This window comes from Actinia tenebrosa, unplaced genomic scaffold, assembly GCF_029948245.1.
Source record: "Actinia tenebrosa isolate PJP-AT-01 unplaced genomic scaffold, QUT_ActTen_1.0 PGA_scaffold0__85_contigs__length_37466705, whole genome shotgun sequence".
In the NCBI taxonomy this organism is placed as follows: domain Eukaryota; kingdom Metazoa; phylum Cnidaria; class Anthozoa; order Actiniaria; family Actiniidae; genus Actinia; species Actinia tenebrosa.
This window is the reverse complement of record NW_028292569.1, coordinates 3,610,829-3,632,799: the sequence shown is the minus strand read 5'-3', so window position 1 is coordinate 3,632,799 and position 21,971 is coordinate 3,610,829. Positions and strand designations below refer to the sequence as shown.

The following is a 21,971-nucleotide window of genomic DNA, read 5'->3' as shown; positions in this document are numbered from 1 at the left end:
TATATAATTTTTGATCTCGCTCAGGTTCAGTGTATTTTACAGGTGGATGTCCTTTGAAAGCAGATTCCCCTCTTTAAGAATACCCTGGATCCACCCCTGTCGCCGTAAAAAATGTTAGTACGCAGTTTATTGCAGTTATATCGGCCAATCAAAACGACGAAATACAAAATACGATAATGTTATTTAATTAACATTGGTAAACAACAAAGACTCAGTCAAGTAGGTTGATACACATCACAGACCTGAAGTATGATTTGCCTTGTCTATTTTTCTCTGATTTACAACTAACAGAAACTTGTGCAACGACCTGAAGCATTCAAGGTCTTCATATCGATTTTCTATTTAGAATTCTAAACTTCAGATCATGATCAGACACAGAAGATTTATATCGAGTGTCAAAAACTACTGTACAAGTGTTAAACTTATTTTTTCAACGCTTTCAATTTTTCTTTGGAGGTCTTTAGAAGTAATATTTCTTGTCGGAATGTTTATCATTAGTATCACTACTAAGAAATGAAGTGAAAGAATTTTTAAGTTTGTTGGCATAATAAAAGGGTCCTTTCGATTCTTTTTCTACAGTGATTGACAAGATTTCTCCTCGGTCATTCCCCAAGATTTCAAGATAAGCTTTCTTTTCATTTCTATGTTTCTCCAGTTGTTTCCTCACTATCTCTTCATCAGGTTTCCAGTCTGGGGGGAAATGTTCTAACACTTCAGTTATTCGACCATTTCTGATAACTGCTTGGTAATAATACTGTTTGGACAGTACAGATGCAACTGCTCCCTGACTTGCTGACTGCTGTGGTGTTGTTAAACTCTTTGCATCTTTAGATTTTAGAATGTTTTCCATCCAATCCAGATGTGTTGTGTACAGTCTTCTTTGACATGTCATGACAGCCAATCTATCAGCGGGGACGATGCCTTGGGTCAGCTTTCTAACGTACTGTGTTGCTTCCTTTGAAGCCAATTCACCGTCTTTATAATCCTTGTCACCAAACAACATGATGATTACTCCTTGACCTGTGTTGGAAACGTAGTTAATGAGTAAATTAGATTTCCCGAAGGATTTTATACTCCACGTTTAAAACAGTTATACTCAGCTTTTATAGCTTTTGAGATAATAATAGTTAAAATCATCATCATCATCATCATCATTATCATGACGATGATGATAATAATAATATTGACAATGATGATGAAAATGATGATGATAATGATGAAGATAATAATGATAATGATGATGATAATAATAATGATAATAATAATGATGATGATGATGATAATGATGATAATGATGATGATAATGATAATAATGATGATGATGATGATAATAATGATGATGATGATGATGATAACGGGATTTAGGATGTAGTGCGGTAGGCAAACACTCTCACCGCTACGCCACTACGAAGAACGACGAGGGCGAGGATAAAGAAAGGACGACTGATGTAGATGAAAATGGCTCAGTATGCTAAAACCAGTTTATATAGATGGACACCACTGTATCATTAATTGTTTATTTTTATTTTTTGTGCTCTTCCATTGCTAAAAGTGTAGGAAGAACTAAAAATGTTTTTAAATAATACATATTTTTTAGTTCAAACTTTTCTTACCGACATGATTCTCGATGATGTTTTTAATATTGTGCCCTTGTTCTCGTATCAATTTCTTCCCCACTTCATGTGCGTTTTCTAACACATCAAAGTCAGCAGAAAACATCACATAATCTGGATTGTTGCATTTGATTTCGTGCATCAAGGAGGCTGGCTCGATAGATGGACAAGGTAAAAGTTCATGAGCACCCACGTGATGTACGAAATTCCTTACTTCGTCCATAGTTTTTTCATCGGCGTGATAGGAATAAACAGTTATAGATTGCTTGTTTGTAGCAACTCCTACGACAAAACAAAACATTGCATCAAAACCAGACATTAGACTAATAGAGAAGTACACATTCGCAGTCTAGTCACATTGCTGCTGCAGATCAATTTTGTCTCACAAATTTTAATTCTACAATACCTTCAGCGATCTTGCAAAGCTTGGCTTCACTTGGACGAACAGCACACTGTAGTCCGCATCCATCCCCTTTATCCCAGAATTCAATGGTACCTTTTTTTACACTTCCATGTTTCATAAGCATGTCATTCAGGTCGCCTTCATCGGGTTTCCAACCCCTTGGTTCAGACTTCAAAACCTCAACTACACGACCATAGCTGATAGATGCCTTGTAGAAGCCCCTTGGTGCACGTTCAGGTTGAGTGCCTGAGGGAACGCTTGGTATTGGGTCGTATTTGCCGGTGGCCCCATATTGCTGTGGTGTTGCCCACTGTACATTTCCATAGGGACTCAGTAACTGAACCAATGCGTCTTTGTGGGCATACCATGGTGTTGTGTTCCATGACATGACCATCGGCTGCTCTGACCCCGGGATGTCTTGGTTCAAGGTCGTGAATACATTGTGTACGACGTCAGAAATCAAATACCCTTCTCTGTAGTTTTTGTCTACAGTTACGATAAACACTAGATTTGCACCTTTGAAAGAAGAGAAAGCAAACTCAATTGACTGAAAGGAAAAATAAGCTCATTCAGCTGGTGTTGTCGGTAATCTTTTCCTGTGCGTTGATGTTTGTTTCTGATGAGGGGACCATAGACAAAGGAATCAGGCCTTCCCTATCCGCGCCGGCTGTTGGCAGGTTTGATGTTGATATCTTGAATAATGTAGTTGTATCACAAGCAGGGCTTAAATTAAAGGCCACACATAGGACAATGCCCGGTCAGAACTGGGACTTGTCCCGTCAGATTTTTGCCTTGATGGTCATTTTGACCACTAACGTTGAGCCAGAAATGAGGTACTGTATAACTAAGCTAAAACTAATTTGGCATGTGATCATGACCAGCAACTGATTGGCCGTGTTAGTTTAAGCCCTATCAATATTTCCCACCTACCAAAGCTGAAGCTCTTGACAATTTCTTTGTAAAGTTGAACTTGGTTGTCAAGGTGGAGCATATCTTGAATATACTCAAAGTCAGACACAAGCACAAGATATTCTGGTTTGTGCTTCATGATGTAGTCTTGGATGTTGATATGTTGATCGGCGCTCGCTTTTGGATTTGAAGGAATGGCGAGCTCCTTGTAAACATCTTTAAAGACGTTTTCCACCTGATAAACAGATGGTTTTGACGAATGGAATGAAAGAATATGAACTTCTGGTGTACCACTGATTGCAGATTCTGTAGGATAGGGGAAAAAACGTGGAAAACATTTATAAAGGACTTTTTTCTCATTTAAAAATCTTCAATTCAATTTAACAACCTCTAAGCCGATCTAAGTTTGGGCACGGCCGATTCAACACACAGATCAAATTGAGTCAAGTCAATAATCAAGTGATAATCTTTCTTACCCCTAGTACCACTTACTTTGATTCTCTCTCTGAAGAGGATGTGTCATGCCTTCAGCACGTGTTTCTGGTTGTGAAGGTAGGGCACGATGTTCGTTCCTCTCTGGTGGAAATTTGTTTTCAAGAATACTTTTTGTCTCCATGGGTGGTGGCACTTGGCTCTTTACCTCCGATAATTTACTCTTTTCAACTTTTTTTGTCTCTTCTTTCTCAGGGACCCTCGCAGGGGGTGGCTTTGGGCGTGGCACGAACTGGGTTCCCTTCTTCGTTGGGTCAAGATAGTACTCGAGCGCCTCTTCGTGTATGGGATGGTGATCTTCCTCCCAAGAGAAAATAAAACTTCTCACTCCATTGACGTAATCTTCAGTGAACTGAGAGCAAATCTTGCGCCAGGCCCAGCGTGACACAACTGACTTGTCACGCTCTCCTTGGTCTTTGTAATTGTCATCTCCACCAATCACAATCAGCACTCGATCACCTAATGACAAACAAATAGTCATTATAATGATAGAAAGAGAGATTGGACGAAACAATGTACGAGGTCGAGCCAACGGGTAAATATGACCACTGAACTGAATTCAAATTCAAATGTTATAAGCAATATGTTGCTGGCTTGCGGGTCAAAGTGCTGTTTGAGCTAAATTGTTCACCAATACATGTTGAATACATCTTGAGTTAAGTTGGAGAGAGAGGGATTAGAAGTACTACTGGTATATTTTCCACCACGGGGATGGGGTTCAATGGAATATTTAGCGATATTCTATAGCAAAAGCCCTTGAAAGGGTTATTCAAACCAATCCACACGCCTCCCCCCTATCTCCCCCACCCACCACCCCCAAGTATTTCCTTAGTGCTTCCTACTTATGAACGGTTGGTAAGCCGCAATTTATTACTCGGGCTACCTGCAAGGTAGACCGAGTCTAGGTTTCGGTTTTCTATCTATCTATCTATCTATCGACGTTGTCGAAAGTGTGTAAGCCTGCGATGCTCGGCGGTCTGCGGTGTTCCCCTGCAAGTATGAAAACGAGGCGGGTTACCACAAGTCATGTGACTTGCTTTGCTTTTCGAAGGTTCTGTAGGTCTTTCAGTCCTTTTGCTTATCTTGCTAGCTGCTTCTCGTGCTTTATCTTGAAAACTTATTGGAAAGTAATGGCGACTTGCTGTTCTGCTGAGGCGCTCAAAATACATACAAAAGCACACGCCGTTCGCGGTAGACCCACTCTAAAAGATGTCGAGCGTCAGTTTCGAAACGGGTCGTTCCGCGAACTCAAAACCCAAAAGAATACCAGAAAGAATAATACTCAAAGCAATGCCAAATATACTCAAAGCAATACCAAAGAAACTCAAACGAATACAAAGTCAAATGTACTCAAAGACACTCGAACGAAAGAACAAATGCTAACTCTTTAGTAAGCAGGAACTTCATTGACAAAGAAGATGAGAAAGACAGGAAACTGAATATCCCAAACAACATGGACGCCATATTTACATTTAATGCGTTTCCAGAATCAAGAAGCCTTGGACATATATCATTGACAGTGAGGATAAGTCTTTTATTTATTGTATTGTTTTCGTTTACAATTTTGAATATATTTTTCAATACTCTATCGTTCTTTGAACTATCAGTAGCGAGCGTGTTGATCGCTGCCCTGTGCATGGTTCTTGTTGTACATTTCATAAATACCTCGACCAAGACTTTCGTAGATTCTTTACAAAATGACTGCGATGTGTTTGAAAAAGCTGTACAATTATCTGTATTTGTTTATCCCAATAAAGAGTCACATTTATTAGAGGAATGCAGGTCTCGTTATGCTAAATTTCATATTCATCAGTATGTTGAGCACAAGCCTCGTGTTGTTTCGCGTGATCGAGAACCAAGTAGAGTCCCAGTTAAACGACTCACCCAACTTTTGCACAAAAGCAGAAAAATACGGAAAAAGGTTCGTAAGTATGTGGTCAATAATGTACCCATGTCATCTAGAATTCATTGTTTTCTTAATAAATGTAATTTCAATCCCGAAGAAGTAAAATCATATGTCAAAAGTTGTCATCGAAAGTTTAAGAAAAACACTGGCCATGGTAGTGCTTTACCCAGACGGAGGAAATTATGTTCTAGAAAATCACTTTTTTACTTACACAAAAGAGCAATAAATGCAAGTTATAAGCTTATTTATTACTTGCCACTCTTGACAAATCCAGGTTCACAAAAATATGCTGGTTTATCCCATGTTTACAAAAGTGTCAATCACAGAATCAATCACAGTAAGTTTACCCTGAGCAGAGACGTAGAAAAAAATCCTGGCCCATACACAGTAACTGATCCCAACAAAACAGTTTCTGCTCCATATTCTCAAGGTAACATTGCATTATTTGGATCAAATGCTGGTCGTCAATGTGTAGCGATGTCATTGTGTGCATTGATATATAAACATAGGAGTTCATTAAGATCTTCAGGAGACCTAGTAAACATTATGAATATTGGGAATGAGTTATATTGTCTTTTATCAAGGTTGTACAACCAAGACTTTTTACTTTTGACAGAATTACCTTGTATGGTAACAGTATTAGAAACTAATTACCAGCTGGAATACAGTCCAAGCTATACTGGTAATGTACATGATGTGTCATCTACTGTTGATTACATTTATTGTATGCCCTTGGGCAATGCTTTGCAAATTTTAGTTAGAGAAAATTATCAGTCATTTCTTTTAACTATTCAATGTAGTACAGTAGCTATTTATTGTCATGATGATGGCAGATTTAAGATATTTGACTCTCATGCTCGTAATTCATATGGCCTCCCCCATCCTCAAGGTACTTGTGTACTCCTAGATGTTGATGACTTGAATGCTTTAATAAATTACTTTCAAAGTTTGTATGATAATTCAACAGGTTTATTTGAACTCAGAGGAGTCCATATCACAGAAATGTGTATACAAAGCAATGCTACTGAAAATTCATATAAAAATCCAGAAATCCACACAGCTGAACAGCTGAGTGAAGTGATTTGCAAAGCTACAGGTAATGATCGGCAAAGCAACAAGAGTGGAAAAACAAATTTAAATACCAATAATACCAGTAGTATTCTTTTGAGGCATTGCTGTGCTCTATCATTTTATTGTATTTGTTTTTCTGTCATTAAAGCCTGTAGCTATTGGAATTCAGACACCCTGGACTCTATTTCTGATCATGGCAACATGTTTTATAATCAAAGCTTGAACAAACAGTACCTTACAATCGATGATTTACCAGCAAGCCTCCAGATATATGATGTAGATATCAGGGTGACTTATAATTTACAAAAACAAATCAAATTGAACTACACACATGAGACAAGTAAATTAGAACTCCAGAAAATAATAATAAATAATATACATTGTAATACAGGATTTTTAGCATGGCTGTCGACTTCTTGTGTTTGTTGCATCTTTCAACATAAATCCAGGAACACTGACTTCAATCTCATGATGTTAAATGATAATGGAGACTTCAATGTATTCGAAAAAGTGAAAAATGTATCCACCTTAGTACAGAAAATGATGGATATTACAACAAAAACAGTTCAATCCGATGAGCAAGATTTCTCTATTTTATTTCTATCATGCTCAAGTCAGTTGTCAAACACTACAAGACAAAGTATTCTAAGGAAACACAAATCAAATGCACAAAAAAACAAGACTGCTGAGAAATGCAAGCTAAGCTATGCAAACATGGAACCTGCTCTTAAGAAACAACATTTGTCTCAAAAAGCAGAACAGTATAGGTCTATGAATTCTGGAAAAAGAGAAAATAACCTTTCACGTTTGCGATCTAACAGTCGAGCATGGTACAACTCCATGGACACTAATAAAAAACAAAACCGTTTATCAGACATGTGCACTAACAGTCAGACATGGTACAATTCCATGAGTACTACAGAAAAACAAAACCGTTTATCAGACAGGTGCATTAACAGTCAAACATGGTACAATTCCATGGACACTACAGAAAAACAAAACCGATTATCAGACATGCGCACTAACAGCCAGACATGGTACAATTCCATGGGTACTACAGAAAAACAAAACCGATTATCAGAAATGCAATCTAATTCTCAATTCCAGTACCATTTCCATTAACTAGTACTCTCTGTTTCCCTTTAAAGTTCTACATTCTATTATACACAGGTAGCCCGAGTATACGCCTTTAGGGCGTCTAGTTGGAAAACAAGGACTTTCGTTTATGAAACATCAATTAAAGATTATACCAGAATAAAACCACTAGTAATAGAAGATAATAATAAAGTTTTCACCTGTGGCTTTCTGCAGTGCTCGATATACCTTAGCGTAGCCAATACCAGCATTTGCCTCGTTTATAGAAAGCCGAGACTCATGAGCATGGACGACAAACACAGCGTACTCAAAATGGCTGCCTTCTTTCTCGAGTTCTCCACACAACTCGTCCATGCGGGGCAGAGGAAAGTAAGTCTTTTCGATCTTGGTTTCACAAGAAATCTTCGCAGCAACTCGCTGGATTAGTGCTTCGACTTTATCAAGACTAAATGTACGGTCACAATTGAATAAACGAAACTTTAACGCCATTTTCCCGTGGTATTAAGGAAGAGAAAGAAACGAACTCGAAGGAAGGTTTCTCTTGACTGGTGTCGTAGGGGTTTCCCCGAAATGATTACTCAGTTTCTTGGAAATGACATTACGTGACGCGTGACAAAAACGAAATGTTGATCAACAGCCCCCCGGACTTGGAAACCGGTTTTGACTTGTTTCCAAGAAGCTGCTGACATCCGTAGTTTCCTAGAAAAACAAACTCAAAGATAGGGGAATTTTCCCTAATTCCGTAAACTTGAATAACAATCGATTTCGTTCTAAGATAATTTATGCATGACTCAACCTTCATCGGGTTTCAGGGATATTTTGTATGATGTAGCATTAAGTATCCACAGCACCGAGGCCTTAATAAAGAGGACTTCATGATCAGCCGAGAGACAAGAACTTCTCCACTGCTTCCAAAAGTGGACTTTGTCGAAAAACTTAGAATTCTACCAAATGGGGGTGAGTTAATTATATCGGTTATACAAAACACAAAACTGATTCACTGAAAATGTTGCAAAAGGTAACGCATGAGAAAATGGCAGACCATCTTTCTTTGCAACCATTTACCATAATTACAGCGGATCCAAATATATTGAACATTTAACAATATTACTAAATTATTTAGCGTAGCAGTTTTTTTTAAATTATTTAGCGTAGCGAACAGTTTATTTTATTCGAAGGGGTCACTGCGTCCTTGTGGGTCATGACGGATTATTTTTACCTAGAGAAAACTTCTATTTTTAGGTTTAAGACTCTTGGTGGGATAGAGGGGCAAACCTGTGGTATTCTGACCTCTCTTGCCATTCTTAATCAGTGATTGCTCGCTCCAAACCCCGGGTCCAAGCCAAGCTTCATTCTTTATAGGTCATCTGGCTTGCAATATCATGAAAAGTGTTAAACGTGGTTGCTATATTTATTTATTTATCTCAAAGGGTGGCGAAAGCAGAGTCGAAACCCGTTTTAACTTTGTCGATACTACCGCACAAATCCTCGAATTTAATCGAGAGGCTGAAGAAAGACGACTTGCAGAGGAAAGACGACGAATAGAAGCAGAAGAACGACGAAGAATCGAGAAAGAAAGAGAAGACCGAATTGAATTTGAACGACAATGCTACCTAGCGGAGCAAGACGAGATAAGACGTGCGGAAGAATTGAGTCTTATTCTAGAACAGGAACGTTTAGAGCGAGAACGACAGAAAAAAATAGAACTAGAAACAAAAGCAGCAGAGGAACGCTCAGCACTATTTAACTACAAACTAGGAAACAGGACTAAATTCCAAAACGTTCGAAGTTTGAATCTGAGTAAGCTTCGTATCGGAGTGTTTGGCCCCACGGGGTCTGGCAAGAGCTGTTTTATCAATACTTGTGAGCGTGCAGTTCTGCAGACAGATAAAGGATCAGTTCCCATAGCAACGTCAGGGTCAGAAGGCACCATCGTTCTCGAGGACTATCTCTCTCAAATGTTCTTCAGACTTGTTGATACTAGAGGGTTCTTCAGCTATGATCATCACGAGGGTAGAGAGATGACAGATATAATGTATGGAAGGATCAAGTCTGGGGATCCCATTGGACGGCAGAGAATTAAACAGATATATAACGAAGGTTCAGAAGAAGCCCCTCTTGAGGAATGGTTGCATGGTGTCGTCCTGGTAGTCAAGGCCAATGATGTGAGGCTGAGGAATGGATCTCTTGAAATGTATCTTAAGCCAATGAGGGAAATCCTTCATTCTGTAGGTAAGTCGTTGGGTTTCTAAAGATTCTCAAATACAAATTACTGGCACGAATATTGGCTTAACGTTTGCTCCCCTATCCTCCCAATAAACAAAAAAACTTGTTATCGCTTATTATCACCGCAAAGTACAGCAGTAGCGCAGCTTAACTGGGTCGAACTGAAAGCATGTGAAGGCGCCTCTGGCAGCCGCTATATATAAAGGCCATATATGACCAGATGACAAGACGCAGGGCGTTATTGCAAAAATATGACCAGGTCTTTTGCTGTAAAAATCTAGTTTTCCAAAGCCTTTGACTTATTATCATCAAATTAATGCTGAGCTCATTGTGTCCAGAATGAATATATAGAGATGCACAAGCTGCATATTGCGGTCGCTCACTTTAACTTGTTCCTTCCTACATGGCCTAAATTTTGATGCCTTGTAAGTCACGACTGAGTTGAAAATACGATTTTAAACTCCTATATAATTTCACAGATGCTTCATTTTATATTAAATACTCATAATAAAAATGATACTTCTTTTTGCCAGGATTGTCTCCAGTGGCTGTAGTGACGCACAGAGACACCCTTCACACCCAAGAGGAGTGTGACAATGCTCTCGAGTCAGCTTCAGCTGCTACAGGAAGCTCTCGTAGCCATACTTTCTTTGTTGCCAACTACTGTCCAAATAACCCTGGACCTAATGTTGAAACTGAGCTGGAAATCTTTGAAATTCTTCGCGTTGCTTTGTTTAACTCTGAAAAGTACGTTGCGAACGCTAAGCAAAGGAGGAACGAAAAGATTGAAGTAGAAATTAAGAAGGCGTTAGATAGTAAAATGACCAGAAAACCTCATGCAATAGTAACAGAAGGTAAGTGATATGTTTGTATAGGTAGTCGCACGATCTCGAGTACAATTCGGAATTTATAGTTACAAGTGATGTTTTGAAGGTTTTGAAAGTTTTGAAAGAAATTTCAAAACATCACGAGTATCTATAAATTCAGAATTGTACGAGAAGATTGTGCGATGTTTTGTTTATGATACACTCTACAAAATTGAACAACTTAATTAGGACTCTACAGAGTACAATTTGGGATTTAATCGTACTCCTCTTGTCCAATCAGAAACGAGCAATTTCGTTGAGTGTATTATAAAACGTTATAAACGAAATGAATGGATGCCTGGGTGGATAAAAGGAAATAAGGAATGAAGAATGGATGGATGGATGGATGGATGGAAGGATGGATGGAGGGAGGGACGGACGGACGGATGGATGGACGGAGGGAGGGAAATAGGGAGGGAGGGAGGGAGGGAGGGAGGGAGGGAGGGATGGATGGATGGATGGATGGATGGATGGATGGATGGATGGATGGATGGATGGATGGATGGATGGATGGATGGATGGAAATTTATACCATCAACCCTTTCTTTTCTTTCATGTCTTTCTACAGCTCCAGTGGACGTATTTCTGGGTGCTATGAAATCTAAGTACGAATGGCCAGAAGAAACTTTACATTCTCTACTCAAGACCTTGAATGAACAGGACGTTAAGACTCTAGACATCCTCGCTTCTTGTTGGACTGATATCCATTGTGAGTTCCCTCTCTACTGGAGCAAAACCGTGGAAGCAGCTCTGAAAAAGATGCTGATGATTTGATTCATTATAGTTATGAAATATATATATTTTAAACAAAATTTAAGGTACATGTATTCATGATATATTTCAGCAGAGTAATGTTACGTAATCCGTGATACGAAGTTGTATAATAAGTAACTAACAGTGAAAGTAAAGCAAGCGAAACGATGGAATTAGTGCATGTATATTACTATGTATCATCATTGGCAAATAGTATGACGGCCTTATATATGACCCTCCTTGCGTGAAGAATTATGATGGTGATGGTGATGATGATGGTGATGATGATGATGATTACTATCTTTTCACGGGCCAAATAAAATAAATCACTCTAACTAAAGCATTATCATTGAATTCTTTGAAAATTAACATATTGGTCTATAAGCAAATATTTAAAATTAGTAATGAAATAATTATTTTCAAATTATTATTGACAATAATCTTTAAAATGACGAAAAAATGTTTTGTTAACGATTACAAGTATTTATCTTGTTTTCATGAAGCGGTTTTCATTGTGATTGGCTAGTCCAGAGCTGAACCCACTTTTACCGATGTGCGCGCGGTGAAGTCAAACCGAGCAGCTGAAACAGACTTGTGAGAATTGGATCTGTTGTTTTCCAATTCTGAACTAAAGGCGAAAACCACATGTTTAATTTTCAGTTTCTGGTTTGACATATCGTATATATGCCACTAATTACTTCTATCGAATATCTTTTTCCCTAAAAGAATGGATCAGACTGTTCATAAGCATATTTGGCTACTAAAAAATCAACTATATTTGCATGTGTTCTTTATTTACAAGCCATCCACAGTTCACCTCAGCCAGCAAGGTCATATTAAACCAATCCCGAGCACGCTTTTGAATTCGGGGATTACCCTGCTATCTTTAGCTTTCTTGGAACTGCTCTACAGCGTGACGCGTTTGTCAAGCATTTCCAAGAATACAACGTGTTCATCTCTCTTCCAGGAAAAAGGGATGGGCGCAAAAGATAAAACATTTTGAAGAGAAATGTTGCTAGATAAAAAAGTGTGGCCAATAACATGGCTCAAAGTCCTAAATTCCAGTCGTAACCTAATTCTTAGGATATCTGTAGCTAAAATAACTTAAATATTGTATAGTCTGCGGGGGTTCATGTAATAGATGGGTCAACAAAATACCTAAATGTTACACCCCCTGATCTAGAAAAACTAATTAATGCATTGCACGAATCTCGTGATCTCGCAGCCAATCATATTGCTCAATTCCTCAAGGGTATTCCCCTATTACATAATATTTCTTGGAAACGGTTTACGTGACAGCGTGACAAGCAAACATTTCTTAAAAACCAGTAGTATACTTTTGCTATATTTCATTACATAGCCGGGGTTTTTCCCCTCACATGTTGGGCTTTAGTCTTTCGCCTTTACAGTTCAGTTGCTGAAGAAGCTACCTTATTTATTCCACAGACTTTGGAGTGTTAGTCGTTCGACAATTCTACTCAGTTATGGGGGTAAGTCCGCTAAAACATACCAGCATTTTGTAATATTTTTCAAGCCAAGCTTTTACTTGTATCTTTGACAAGAAATCCGCCTGACTCAGTGTTTTTATTCTTGGCGTATTTTTTATGATAATACTGAGGATAGTTTAGTCCTATATTTCGTTTCGATTCTACCACAGACGTTTTGGACTGACCTTTAGCTACCTTTTTCAAGAACGAAAATTCTAAGTGAAGCCAAATATAAATACTTCTTGAAAGCCGGAAAAACTAAACTTATGAAATCGAAAGTATTTCAGTTCCTTTTCAAATTCAAGTCATTGTTTGCTGAAAAAATAGAACTGAATTTTTCATAATTTTGTAATGAAATAGTAACCTATTCCACATACTCCCATTCATGCTCAGTTGATATAAGAGATGGGATGAAATATTAACCAGCGGTCTAAGCCAAGCTGGAACAGCTTGGCTTAGGGGTGCTGTCAACTACGACCCACGTGGACCCATGGGTGGGTGGGTGGGCCGTCAGTCCAGCTCGTTCCGCTGGCAAAACTAAGCAAGAATGAGTGTATTTACTCGAGGCGCTTTTATAGCCAATCCGTGGCGTTATTCACGTGCACATAAATATGCAGTAGTGCTAATGATCGATTATTTTGAGTTATTTCATTTTCGCATATCATTAGGAGTATTTAGAATAGTAATGCGATAGTCAGGGGTCAGGCAGTGGGGGGAGGGGGAGGGGGGAGAGGAGGAGGGGAAGAGGGAAGGGGAGAGTGCCAAAAAGAGAGGCCTATACAGCACAAAGGAGCATCAAGATACAAACCTAAATAACAATAATCTAACCTTTCTGAGCTTGATACCGAACAAAATGCATGGTGGTATATTTTGTACAAAACATTGCCGGGTGTTTTCATAGCCGCCATGTTGGATGAATACACCGATCCCGCATTTATTGTTCTACCTCCCTAGTTACTGTTGCTATGTCGGACAAGCTAAAATGTGTCTTTGATAAAAATTGTAAATTTCTGTCTTATAATAAATGCATTCTAAAGGTACATAACTCTATAACTGCTAAAATATCCTATGAATTTGAGTTTGTTGGTCAGAAATTCTGTATTCCATTGGGAAAACTACCCCGTAGTTGGGTGGACACTGAAGCATAGCCGGGATCGGTCTATTAACATAGATTCGTGATTAGTCTCAATTCAATTCAATTCAATTTCAGTTTATTTACACTGTTTTTTTCAATTTTATATAATAGCATTACAAGAATATATGTAGTTGAATAATATTTAGAATTTTTAATATAATTAACAATATAATAGGTGTAAGTGTACGACAGCCAAAGGAGCTAAGCTTTCTAGTTGGCTGTCGTAATTTTCATTTAGGGTCAGAAAAAGAAAAAGAAAAAGACTACAATTCAAAAGACTATAATATTAAATTCAACAGTATAAATTTTCCTCTATAGCAAAAAGGAGATAAATTAAATAATTAAATATAAATATATATATTGTTATTGATTACTGAGTAAGAATTCCTTATACATCTGTTTGAAGGATGAATAAGGAAGACTTTTGATTGATTTGGGTATTGTTTCCCAGATTTTAGAAATACTAAAATTAAATGTAAATTTACCATAATTTGTTCTTACTTGTTTTTTATAGAAATTATTATTAGATGAAAATCTTGTATTGTAAGATTTTTCTATTTTGTTATATCATCCAACATGGCCATGCACCGTAGTGTCTTTTGTTATTTTTAAACCAGTAATAGTGCATAGATCAAATACATTTTCTCGACTTTTTTTCATGTCAGAGCGGAGAAAGTAAAACCGAAACTCGGTACAATTATGTTGACCACACTGCAGAACGACGGGAAGAAGAAAGAGCGAGTGAGGAGAGCCGCCTTAGAAATGAGCGCCACCAAAGAGAAATCGCTGAAAAAAGAAGAATCGAGAAAGAAAAGCTAGAAGCTGCATATAGGGCAAGGCAAGAGTTTTTGAAGACACAACAAGAGGAAGAACTAGCCGAAAGACTAGTAAAATTGGAAGAAGAACGAAAAGAACAAGAAGAAAGAATCAGGCAAATAGATCTTGAAGAACAAGCGACGTCCAAACGAAAAGGTTTATTTGCTTACAAGTTTGGTGAGAAGACAAACTTAGCAAGCTTCCGTGGTTTGGACATAAGTGATGTGAAGAAGCTTCGCATTGGTGTCTTTGGACCTACAGGATCCGGCAAGAGCTGCTTTATCAACACTTGCGTCAGGGCTGTCAAGCAAGTTGATAAAGGACCGGTTACCATTGGAACGTCAGGAGGCGAGGGAACTATCATCCTAGAGGATTTTCTCACCGATATGTTCACCAATCTAGTAGATACCAGAGGTTTTTTCCACTATAATGCACAGGAAGGAGGCGAGTTCAGTGATATTTTGTATGGCAGACTGAAGCCCGGAGATGTGATCTCAAGAAAGGGTGATGAAAAGGAATACAATGTTGCTAATGCAGATACCCCGTTCAGCGATTGGCTCCATGGGATTATACTAGTGGTGAAGGCTAATGATCCTCGTCTGACGAAAGGAGAGTTGAGGACTTATCTGAACCCTGTGCGACAAATCCTAAGACCAAGAGGTATACATAGAATAAGAATGGACCATTCTCAATACTATTATTACTCGGGCTGCCTGTCAGGATGCTCTAGTTGAGAATGGACCACTCTCAATACTGTTATTACTCGGGCTGCCTGTCAGGATGCTCTAGTTGAGAATGGACCACTCTCAATGCTATTAGTACTCGGACTTTCTGTCAGGATGCTCTAGTTGAAAATGGACCACTCTCAATGCTAATAGTACTCGGACTTTCTGTCAGGATGCTCTAGTTCAAAACTTTGTTTGTTGTTTGGTTGTGGTTCCCACTCTAGAGCGCAGAGCCCTGTCATTCTCACCGCGTATGCAAGGCGTCATAGTGTTCGTTGAGAACGCGCACTAACAATGACAGTACTCTGGAATCGAGAGTGCATGATCACGTCACAAAATCGTTCTCTGTTTAAGGCCGCACGGGTTGAAAAGGGCACAGGCTTCGGGCATCTCAAACGCCTGCGGCAATAGTTACACCAGTATCAGACACATTTGTCCCTCTAAATTTTTAGACAAATAACTGGGTGAATTATTCTCTGGTTCCAGGATTGTCTCCAGTGACTGTAGTGACGCACAGAGACACCCTTCACACCCAAGAGGACCGTGACAATGCTCTCGAGTCGGCTTCAGCTGCTACAGGAAGCTCTCGCAGGCATACTTTCTTTGTTGCCAACTACTGTCCAAATAACCCTGGACCTAATGTTGAAACTGAGCTGGAAATCTTCAACATCTTGCATTTTGCAATCCTGACTGCTGAGCGTTACGTAAAGATAGCAAAACAGCAAAGAAAGAATAAAGAGATGGATGAAATCGAGAAAGCTCTGGAAAACGCGGATATTGGTGCTCCTACTGACATAAAGATAGTGTCCACGGGTGAGTTTTAAATGATACAAAGTGACATGGCTATTTCTGCCATTCACATAACATGCACAATGTGCATGACAAAGATATGGGTTCGAGGAGAGATCGTTATTTCAGCCCTTCACGTAACATGCACAATATGCATGACCAAGATCTGGCTTCGAGGAGAGATCGTTATCGTTCAGAGCATGCGCACTACACTTGTTTCCAATGACAAATGACTGCGTCACTAGTCGCAAGGAACGCTGTCTAGCATAACATCGCATTTTCATTAACTCTAATTGTAATTCTTTTTTTCAGCATCCATTGAAGTGTTTTTGGATATCTTACAACGCAAGTACAAATGGAAAGAAGTGACCGTTAAGAATGTGCTGAAAGAACTACGCGAGGAAGATATCTTGACATTGAAAGCTTTAGCTGATGCTTGGGAGGAGCCATCGGTGCCGGCGAAATTTCCACTGGGCATGAGGAAAATGGTCGAAAGCCAACTTAAAAGCATGGACATGTTTTGAATGAGTTATATATTTGGTGTACTGATTTGTAACATTTTTTTCACAACGCTAATGTCGCCAATCAGCATAGAGTGGGCGGACAGAAAGAAAAGGGTAAAACACGCCTAAAAATCGTAACTTCAAGGAAAAAAATAGATTAAAAATATGAAAATTATGTTTGTCTCTGCTTTTTCGTTGTCTTAGGATTTTAGCCCTAGCCTTGACATAATTCCTTAAAGCAACCAATCAACTATTGAACACCCGACGTCAGCACAACCATGTATAACCAGGCAACACAAAAACCTTGTTTGTGGAGATTCCATTGAGGTGGGAGGAATGTTGAGGGATATTAGTACCAACACCAAGAAAGCCTTTAAAACACTGAATGTGACGATGAATGAAGTAGTTTGAAAAGGATAAAGATTTAAAAGGTACTTTTAGGAATACAACTAGTTTTCTTATTAAATCCCGTGAAATGGCTTGAAAAATAGGCTGACTGGTTATGTTTGCAGTATGATGGTTTCCTCTAGAACGCATGCGCGCAGTTTAACTTCTTTAGTTGCATGTTATTATTAGTATAATAGCTCGTTCCATTTTTCCCTTTTCTATTTCCTAACCAATTGAATGGATGTTTAAAGTCTCTAAATAATCATAATCTCTAAATAACATCATATCACGAGTTTGCATCTCGGGTAGTTTTTCAAATCGCATCCCACATGGTAAAGGGTCACAGTGGGTGATTACCCATCGACGAAACGAGTGACTGACTGGGTCTGTTGGTCATAGCAAGGGGTTAATCATCTATGGTCTAGGGTCCGACTAACCTCTCCCTTAGGCTTTTGCCGAGCTTCCTGATCAGTCTGTAATTCCTTCCGGGATAGCGGTGTTTGGGTCGAAATCTCCAGCATAGGCGTAAGTCCATACGACGGTTCAGCACTCGATGTCTGGAAGTATGGTCCTGGTTATTTTAAATCAATAAAAACAAAAACAAAAAGAAAAAATCTCGAAAGTCATTCTTCAAGCAGATAAACTTGAGAGCAAGACGGTTTTGAAATCCCCCGAACTTTTAATGGTATCTGTGAATAGCTGAGTTATAAACGAGGCTAAGCCTGTCGGAAATGAGTCTGTGGTCTTAAAAAACAGCGGTATGCATCATATGCGCAACTGGTGTACTAGCCATACGTACACGATTTTAAGTCTTGGCATAAAATAAATTACCTTTTAAGAATTTGCGGGATTGATTGTAATCCAAGAAAATGAATATTCAAATTACAGTCATTTGAGAAAGGAAAGCTCCCTTGGAAGACCAAAAGGGATTCAAATCCCGGAAACGAAACAGTAAAGGAAAACTAAATCTTACATTGCAGCCATAAGTTTAATCGTGCATCATCAGTTAATCCCATGCATACAATTTTAACCTCATAATAAAGAGACGTCGTCGTCTTTTATATGCAGTTAGTCTTACTGATCACTATTTTTTAAAGATTATTTATTCCAAAAGTTATCTACTATTATAAAATAACTGTTATAAATTTAGCGTTCTGATAGACCTAATCGGCTAACGTGTTGCTATGTATGTTACCACCCAATTCAAACCTTCTGGGAATAGAAGCGTTTGTCTCTACGAATTCAACTCTGAAACCAAGATATGACGAACAATGAAACTTAGTCCCAGAAGGTTTGAATTGGGTGGTAACGTACATAGCAACACGTTAGCCGATTAAGTCTATTGGTTGGGAGAACGTGCTTTATGACTGCACACAGCACGCGCGCGCGTTTTCTATTTCTTCATCAGGTTTTATGTTTTAGTTTCTTGAATTTAATGCACATTAAAATTTTTTTTGTGTATTAGGCTTTTACTTTGGTTGACATGTTTTCCCATTTTTGTATCACTCATTCCCTTGAGTACAACTTTTCCTTTAACTTGAGAAAAACAATTAAAATAGTATGAATCCAATTAAAGAGAAAAACATCACAAACAAAGTAAAAGGAGGTGTATTCTTATCAGCGGCCATGATGAAAGATAATCAAGCTTCGTCATAATGAAGAGGTTACTTCCCAATGAAAAAAAAAAAAGAAAAAAAAACTGGAGGGCTACAAGTTAATCAGTTAACAAAATTACTGTCACGTGTCACCCCCATTAAATAAAGTCTTCAATCAATGATTGTTTTACTCGCGGAAGCCATGTTGCATCCTCTTCGTTTCACTTCACGGCCGCATCAAGAATTTGGAACAGATTTGTTGAATATTTGATAAGATAACTTCACCATGAAACCCTAATAGCAAACCAGATGAGCCTTTTCTCGGGGTAGCCTGGTAACGAAATATTTCGTTTCTACACGAATTTGACGCCATTTGATTATAAAACTTAAAAAAATATTTATAGCTGTTTTTTTTATATATAGATATAAAAATTCCTTTATTCCTTATACAAAAATGTTATTAGTTAACTTGGGTTTTCATGCTTCCGCAGTGAGTTAAGAATTGATAACCTATTTTATAAAATACACCCAATTGTATAGTTAATTCTAAATATTGGTAAAGCCTACAGTATATCCTAAACACACATAAATAATGCCGATACGATAAACCAACAAGTAAAGCGGTTTTTCTAAAGATACTAAAACACGTGTTACTTTTTAAAACTTGCTTAGTTTGATCTCCCTATTTGATCACAGGTAGCCCAAGCTTGGTTTCTGTGGTGTCCTGTTATAAGGAAATGTATGGAGATTCATGGTATATTCAATATATTTTTAGTTATTAATGACTATAATAACATCCCGTAATACATGTAGAATCTGAATACAACTGAACATAACTCACAACATGCAGCCATAAATCAAAAATGTTCAAAGCAAATTGATAGTATATTATATAATGTATGTCCTCTGAAAACTTCAAATCAATATTTTAAATACTTATGAATTTATTAATTTATTTGGACCAAAATATCATATGATCAAAAGCTCAAGAAAATGCTTCAAAATAACACAAAAAATCATTCAAATACACTTTATTAAATAAAAAAATCCTATGGTATTTCGTTTTTATCAATATAGCCGTAAAAACATTCTGAAAAATTTATATTTTGCTCGTAATGCTAGGTCGAGTCACGAATACAAATTTAGCGATCCTCACCTCACCGGCTTGCTTCTGCTTCTTCATCGCTTTCTCCAAGCAATTCAAGCTCTAATTCAAACTCTTCTCCACTCGAAATACCTCTAGCTTCAATATCTATATCACTTTCGGAGTCGATCACTGATAGAATTTAGTATCATTTCTGCTGATTGTTATCCTGTAAATCATGCACATGCTCACTTACTAGAAGACGCCCTTTTGAATCTGTCTTCACTCGAAGCATAGAGAGCTTTAGTTCTAGCCAATCACAAGCGACGATTCTAGAAACTTGCAATATGATTGGCTGATGTATAATAAGCATTGTTTTAATGCTTTTTTTCTATGATACTCAAAAAAAACATTTCCATAGCAACCAATACGTCATCGTTCCTGGAGGAACGATTTTTAAAGGGGCCGGTCAAATTATTATTGAGAATAATTGTTAAAATGACGAAAAAATGTTTTGGTAACAATTACAAGTATTTATCTCTTTGATATGAAGTGGTTTTCATTGTGATTGGCTAGGCCAGAGCTGGACCCACTTTTACCGATGTGCGCGCGGTGAAGTCAAACCGAGCAGCTGAAACAGACTGGTGAGAATTGGATCTGTTGTTTTCCAATTCTGAGCTAAAGGCGAGCACCACATGTCTAATTTTCAGTTTCTGGTTTGACATATTGTATATATGCCATAAATACCTCTATCAAATATCTTTTCCCCGAAAAGAATGGATCAGACTGTTCATAAGCATATTTGGCTACTAAAAAATCAACTATATTTGCATGTGTTCTTTATTTACAAGCCATCCACAGTTCAACTCAGCCAACAAGGTCATATTGAACCAATCCCGAGCACGCTTTTGAATTCGGGGATTACCCTGCTATCTTTAGCTTTCTTGGAACTGCTCTACAGCGTGACGCGTTTGTCAAGCATTTCCAAGAATACAGCGTGTTCATCTCTCTTCCAGGAAAAAGGGATGGGCGCAAGAGATAAAACATTTTGAAGAGAAATGTTGCTAGATAAAAAAGTGTGGCCAATAACATGGCTCAAAGTCCTAAATTCCAATCGTAACCTTATTTTTAGGATATCTGTAGCTAAAATAACTAGTTAATATTGCCTAAATGTTACACCCCCTGATCTAGACAAACTAATTAATGCATTAAAAAGATATAACTAGCTAAAAACTAGTGTGAGCTGCGTCGGTGTTTCTAATGAAACAGTAATGATGAAAAGGTAAATTATACAGCGTGAAAAGATGAAAAAACTTACTGACGTTTCGGACGCTAGTCCTTCGTCGGAGTAAAAGAAAAAGAAGTGGTAGAAAGGAGTGTATATATGATAGAATAAGACAAAAGAAACCAATGAGAGCAAGGTAGGCAAGGAAACAAAAACAAACAATCAAAAGACAAAAGAAAAGGTTAGTTGAAGGTAAAGCGTTCATTAATCCCGTTGGGACTAGCGTCCGAAACGTCAGTAAATTTTTTCATCTTTTCACGGTGTATAATTTACCTTTTCATCATTACTAATTAATGCATTGCACGAATGTCGTGATCTCGCAGCCAATCATATTGCTCAATTCCTCAAGAGTATTCCCCTATTACATTATATTTCTTAGCAACGGTTTACATAGTGACAGCGTGACAAATAAACATGTCTTAAAAATCAGTCGGACGCTTTTCCTATATTTCATTACATATATAGCCGGGGTTTTTTCCCTCACAGGTTAGACTTTAGTCTTTCGTCTTTACAGCTCAGTTGCTACCTTATTCATTCCACAGACTTTGAAGCGTTAGTCGTTCGACAATTCTACTCAGTCATGGAGGTAAGTCCGCTACAACATACCAGCATTTTGTAATATTTTTAAAGCCACGCTTTTACTTGTATCTTTGACAAGAAATCCGCTTGACTCAGTGCTTTTATTCCTGGCGTATTTTTGTGGTTAGTCCGTCGATAGATACCCTGGGTGCCAGAGGCCGTGTGGGGCTTGGGGGCGAGAGAGAGAGAGAGGGAGGAGGGGGCCTCTGGTCACAGGAGCCGACAGCCTCACTTTCACGAGTTCAGAATTTT

The 21,971-nt window shown here is 38.2% G+C and overlaps 5 protein-coding genes and 1 long non-coding RNA gene across 6 annotated transcripts in view; 4 read left to right on the top strand and 2 right to left on the bottom strand.

Moving 5' to 3' along the window:
* Positions 1–169: 169 nt before the first annotated feature.
* On the bottom strand, positions 170–8,056 carry LOC116304709 (uncharacterized). The gene is made up of 6 exons (XM_089037626.1): positions 7,690–8,056; positions 3,418–3,876; positions 2,947–3,231; positions 2,020–2,532; positions 1,614–1,895; positions 170–1,020 (listed from the first exon to the last, which is right to left on the bottom strand). Exons 1-6 carry the CDS (start codon positions 7,976–7,978, stop codon positions 461–463), a joined length of 2,388 nt encoding a protein of 795 aa, XP_088893752.1. The 5' UTR covers positions 7,979–8,056; the 3' UTR covers positions 170–460.
* On the top strand, positions 4,272–7,516 carry LOC148913263 (uncharacterized). The gene is made up of 2 exons (XM_089025760.1): positions 4,272–6,005; positions 6,291–7,516. The coding sequence occupies exons 1-2, from the start codon at positions 4,871–4,873 to the stop codon at positions 7,514–7,516; spliced, it is 2,361 nt and encodes a 786-aa protein (XP_088881886.1). The 5' UTR covers positions 4,272–4,870.
* Positions 8,057–8,178: 122 nt separating the features above from the next.
* Positions 8,179–11,674, top strand: LOC116304710 (uncharacterized). The gene is made up of 4 exons (XM_089038162.1): positions 8,179–8,446; positions 8,920–9,721; positions 10,249–10,569; positions 11,150–11,674. Exons 1-4 carry the CDS (start codon positions 8,441–8,443, stop codon positions 11,353–11,355), a joined length of 1,335 nt encoding a protein of 444 aa, XP_088894288.1. The 5' UTR covers positions 8,179–8,440; the 3' UTR covers positions 11,356–11,674.
* Positions 11,675–12,659: 985 nt separating this feature from the next.
* LOC116304714 (uncharacterized) lies at positions 12,660–16,964 on the top strand. Its single transcript, XM_031714487.2, has 4 exons — positions 12,660–12,824; positions 14,622–15,432; positions 15,984–16,310; positions 16,599–16,964. The coding sequence occupies exons 1-4, from the start codon at positions 12,819–12,821 to the stop codon at positions 16,808–16,810; spliced, it is 1,356 nt and encodes a 451-aa protein (XP_031570347.2). The 5' UTR covers positions 12,660–12,818; the 3' UTR covers positions 16,811–16,964.
* Positions 16,965–18,145: 1,181 nt separating this feature from the next.
* LOC148913262 (uncharacterized) lies at positions 18,146–20,314 on the bottom strand. The gene is made up of 2 exons (XR_016121094.1): positions 19,928–20,314; positions 18,146–19,495 (listed from the first exon to the last, which is right to left on the bottom strand). It is a non-coding gene; the product is annotated as an uncharacterized LOC148913262 (long non-coding RNA).
* Positions 20,315–21,672: 1,358 nt separating this feature from the next.
* Positions 21,673–21,971, top strand: part of LOC148913259 (uncharacterized) — a 34,695-nt gene continuing 34,396 nt past the window's right edge. The window contains exon 1 of the mRNA XM_089035638.1: positions 21,673–21,726. Coding sequence (XP_088891764.1) covers positions 21,721–21,726 — 6 coding nt within the window. The 5' untranslated portion in view covers positions 21,673–21,720. The remainder of the gene's footprint in view (positions 21,727–21,971) is intronic.

Bases quoted from the DNA above. Each gene is read 5' to 3' on its own strand.
- LOC116304709 (XM_089037626.1), bottom strand. From the start codon at position 7,978: ATGGCGTTAAAGTTTCGTTTATTCAATTGTGACCGTACATTTAGTCTT. The intron at 1,896-2,019 runs GTATTGTAGAAT...GTTTTGTCGTAG, and splicing joins GCTTTGCAAGATCGCTGAAG to GAGTTGCTACAAACAAGCAA. The intron at 1,021-1,613 runs GTAAGAAAAGTT...TTTCCAACACAG, and splicing joins CATCATCGAGAATCATGTCG to GTCAAGGAGTAATCATCATG.
- LOC116304714 (XM_031714487.2), top strand. The intron at 15,433-15,983 runs GTATACATAGAA...CTCTGGTTCCAG, and splicing joins ACAAATCCTAAGACCAAGAG to GATTGTCTCCAGTGACTGTA. The intron at 16,311-16,598 runs GTGAGTTTTAAA...TCTTTTTTTCAG, and splicing joins CATAAAGATAGTGTCCACGG to CATCCATTGAAGTGTTTTTG.
- LOC148913263 (XM_089025760.1), top strand. From the start codon at position 4,871: ATGGACGCCATATTTACATTTAATGCGTTTCCAGAATCAAGAAGCCTT. The intron at 6,006-6,290 runs GTAATGTACATG...ATAATTCAACAG, and splicing joins ATACAGTCCAAGCTATACTG to GTTTATTTGAACTCAGAGGA.
- LOC116304710 (XM_089038162.1), top strand. The intron at 9,722-10,248 runs GTAAGTCGTTGG...TCTTTTTGCCAG, and splicing joins GGAAATCCTTCATTCTGTAG to GATTGTCTCCAGTGGCTGTA. The intron at 10,570-11,149 runs GTAAGTGATATG...GTCTTTCTACAG, and splicing joins TCATGCAATAGTAACAGAAG to CTCCAGTGGACGTATTTCTG.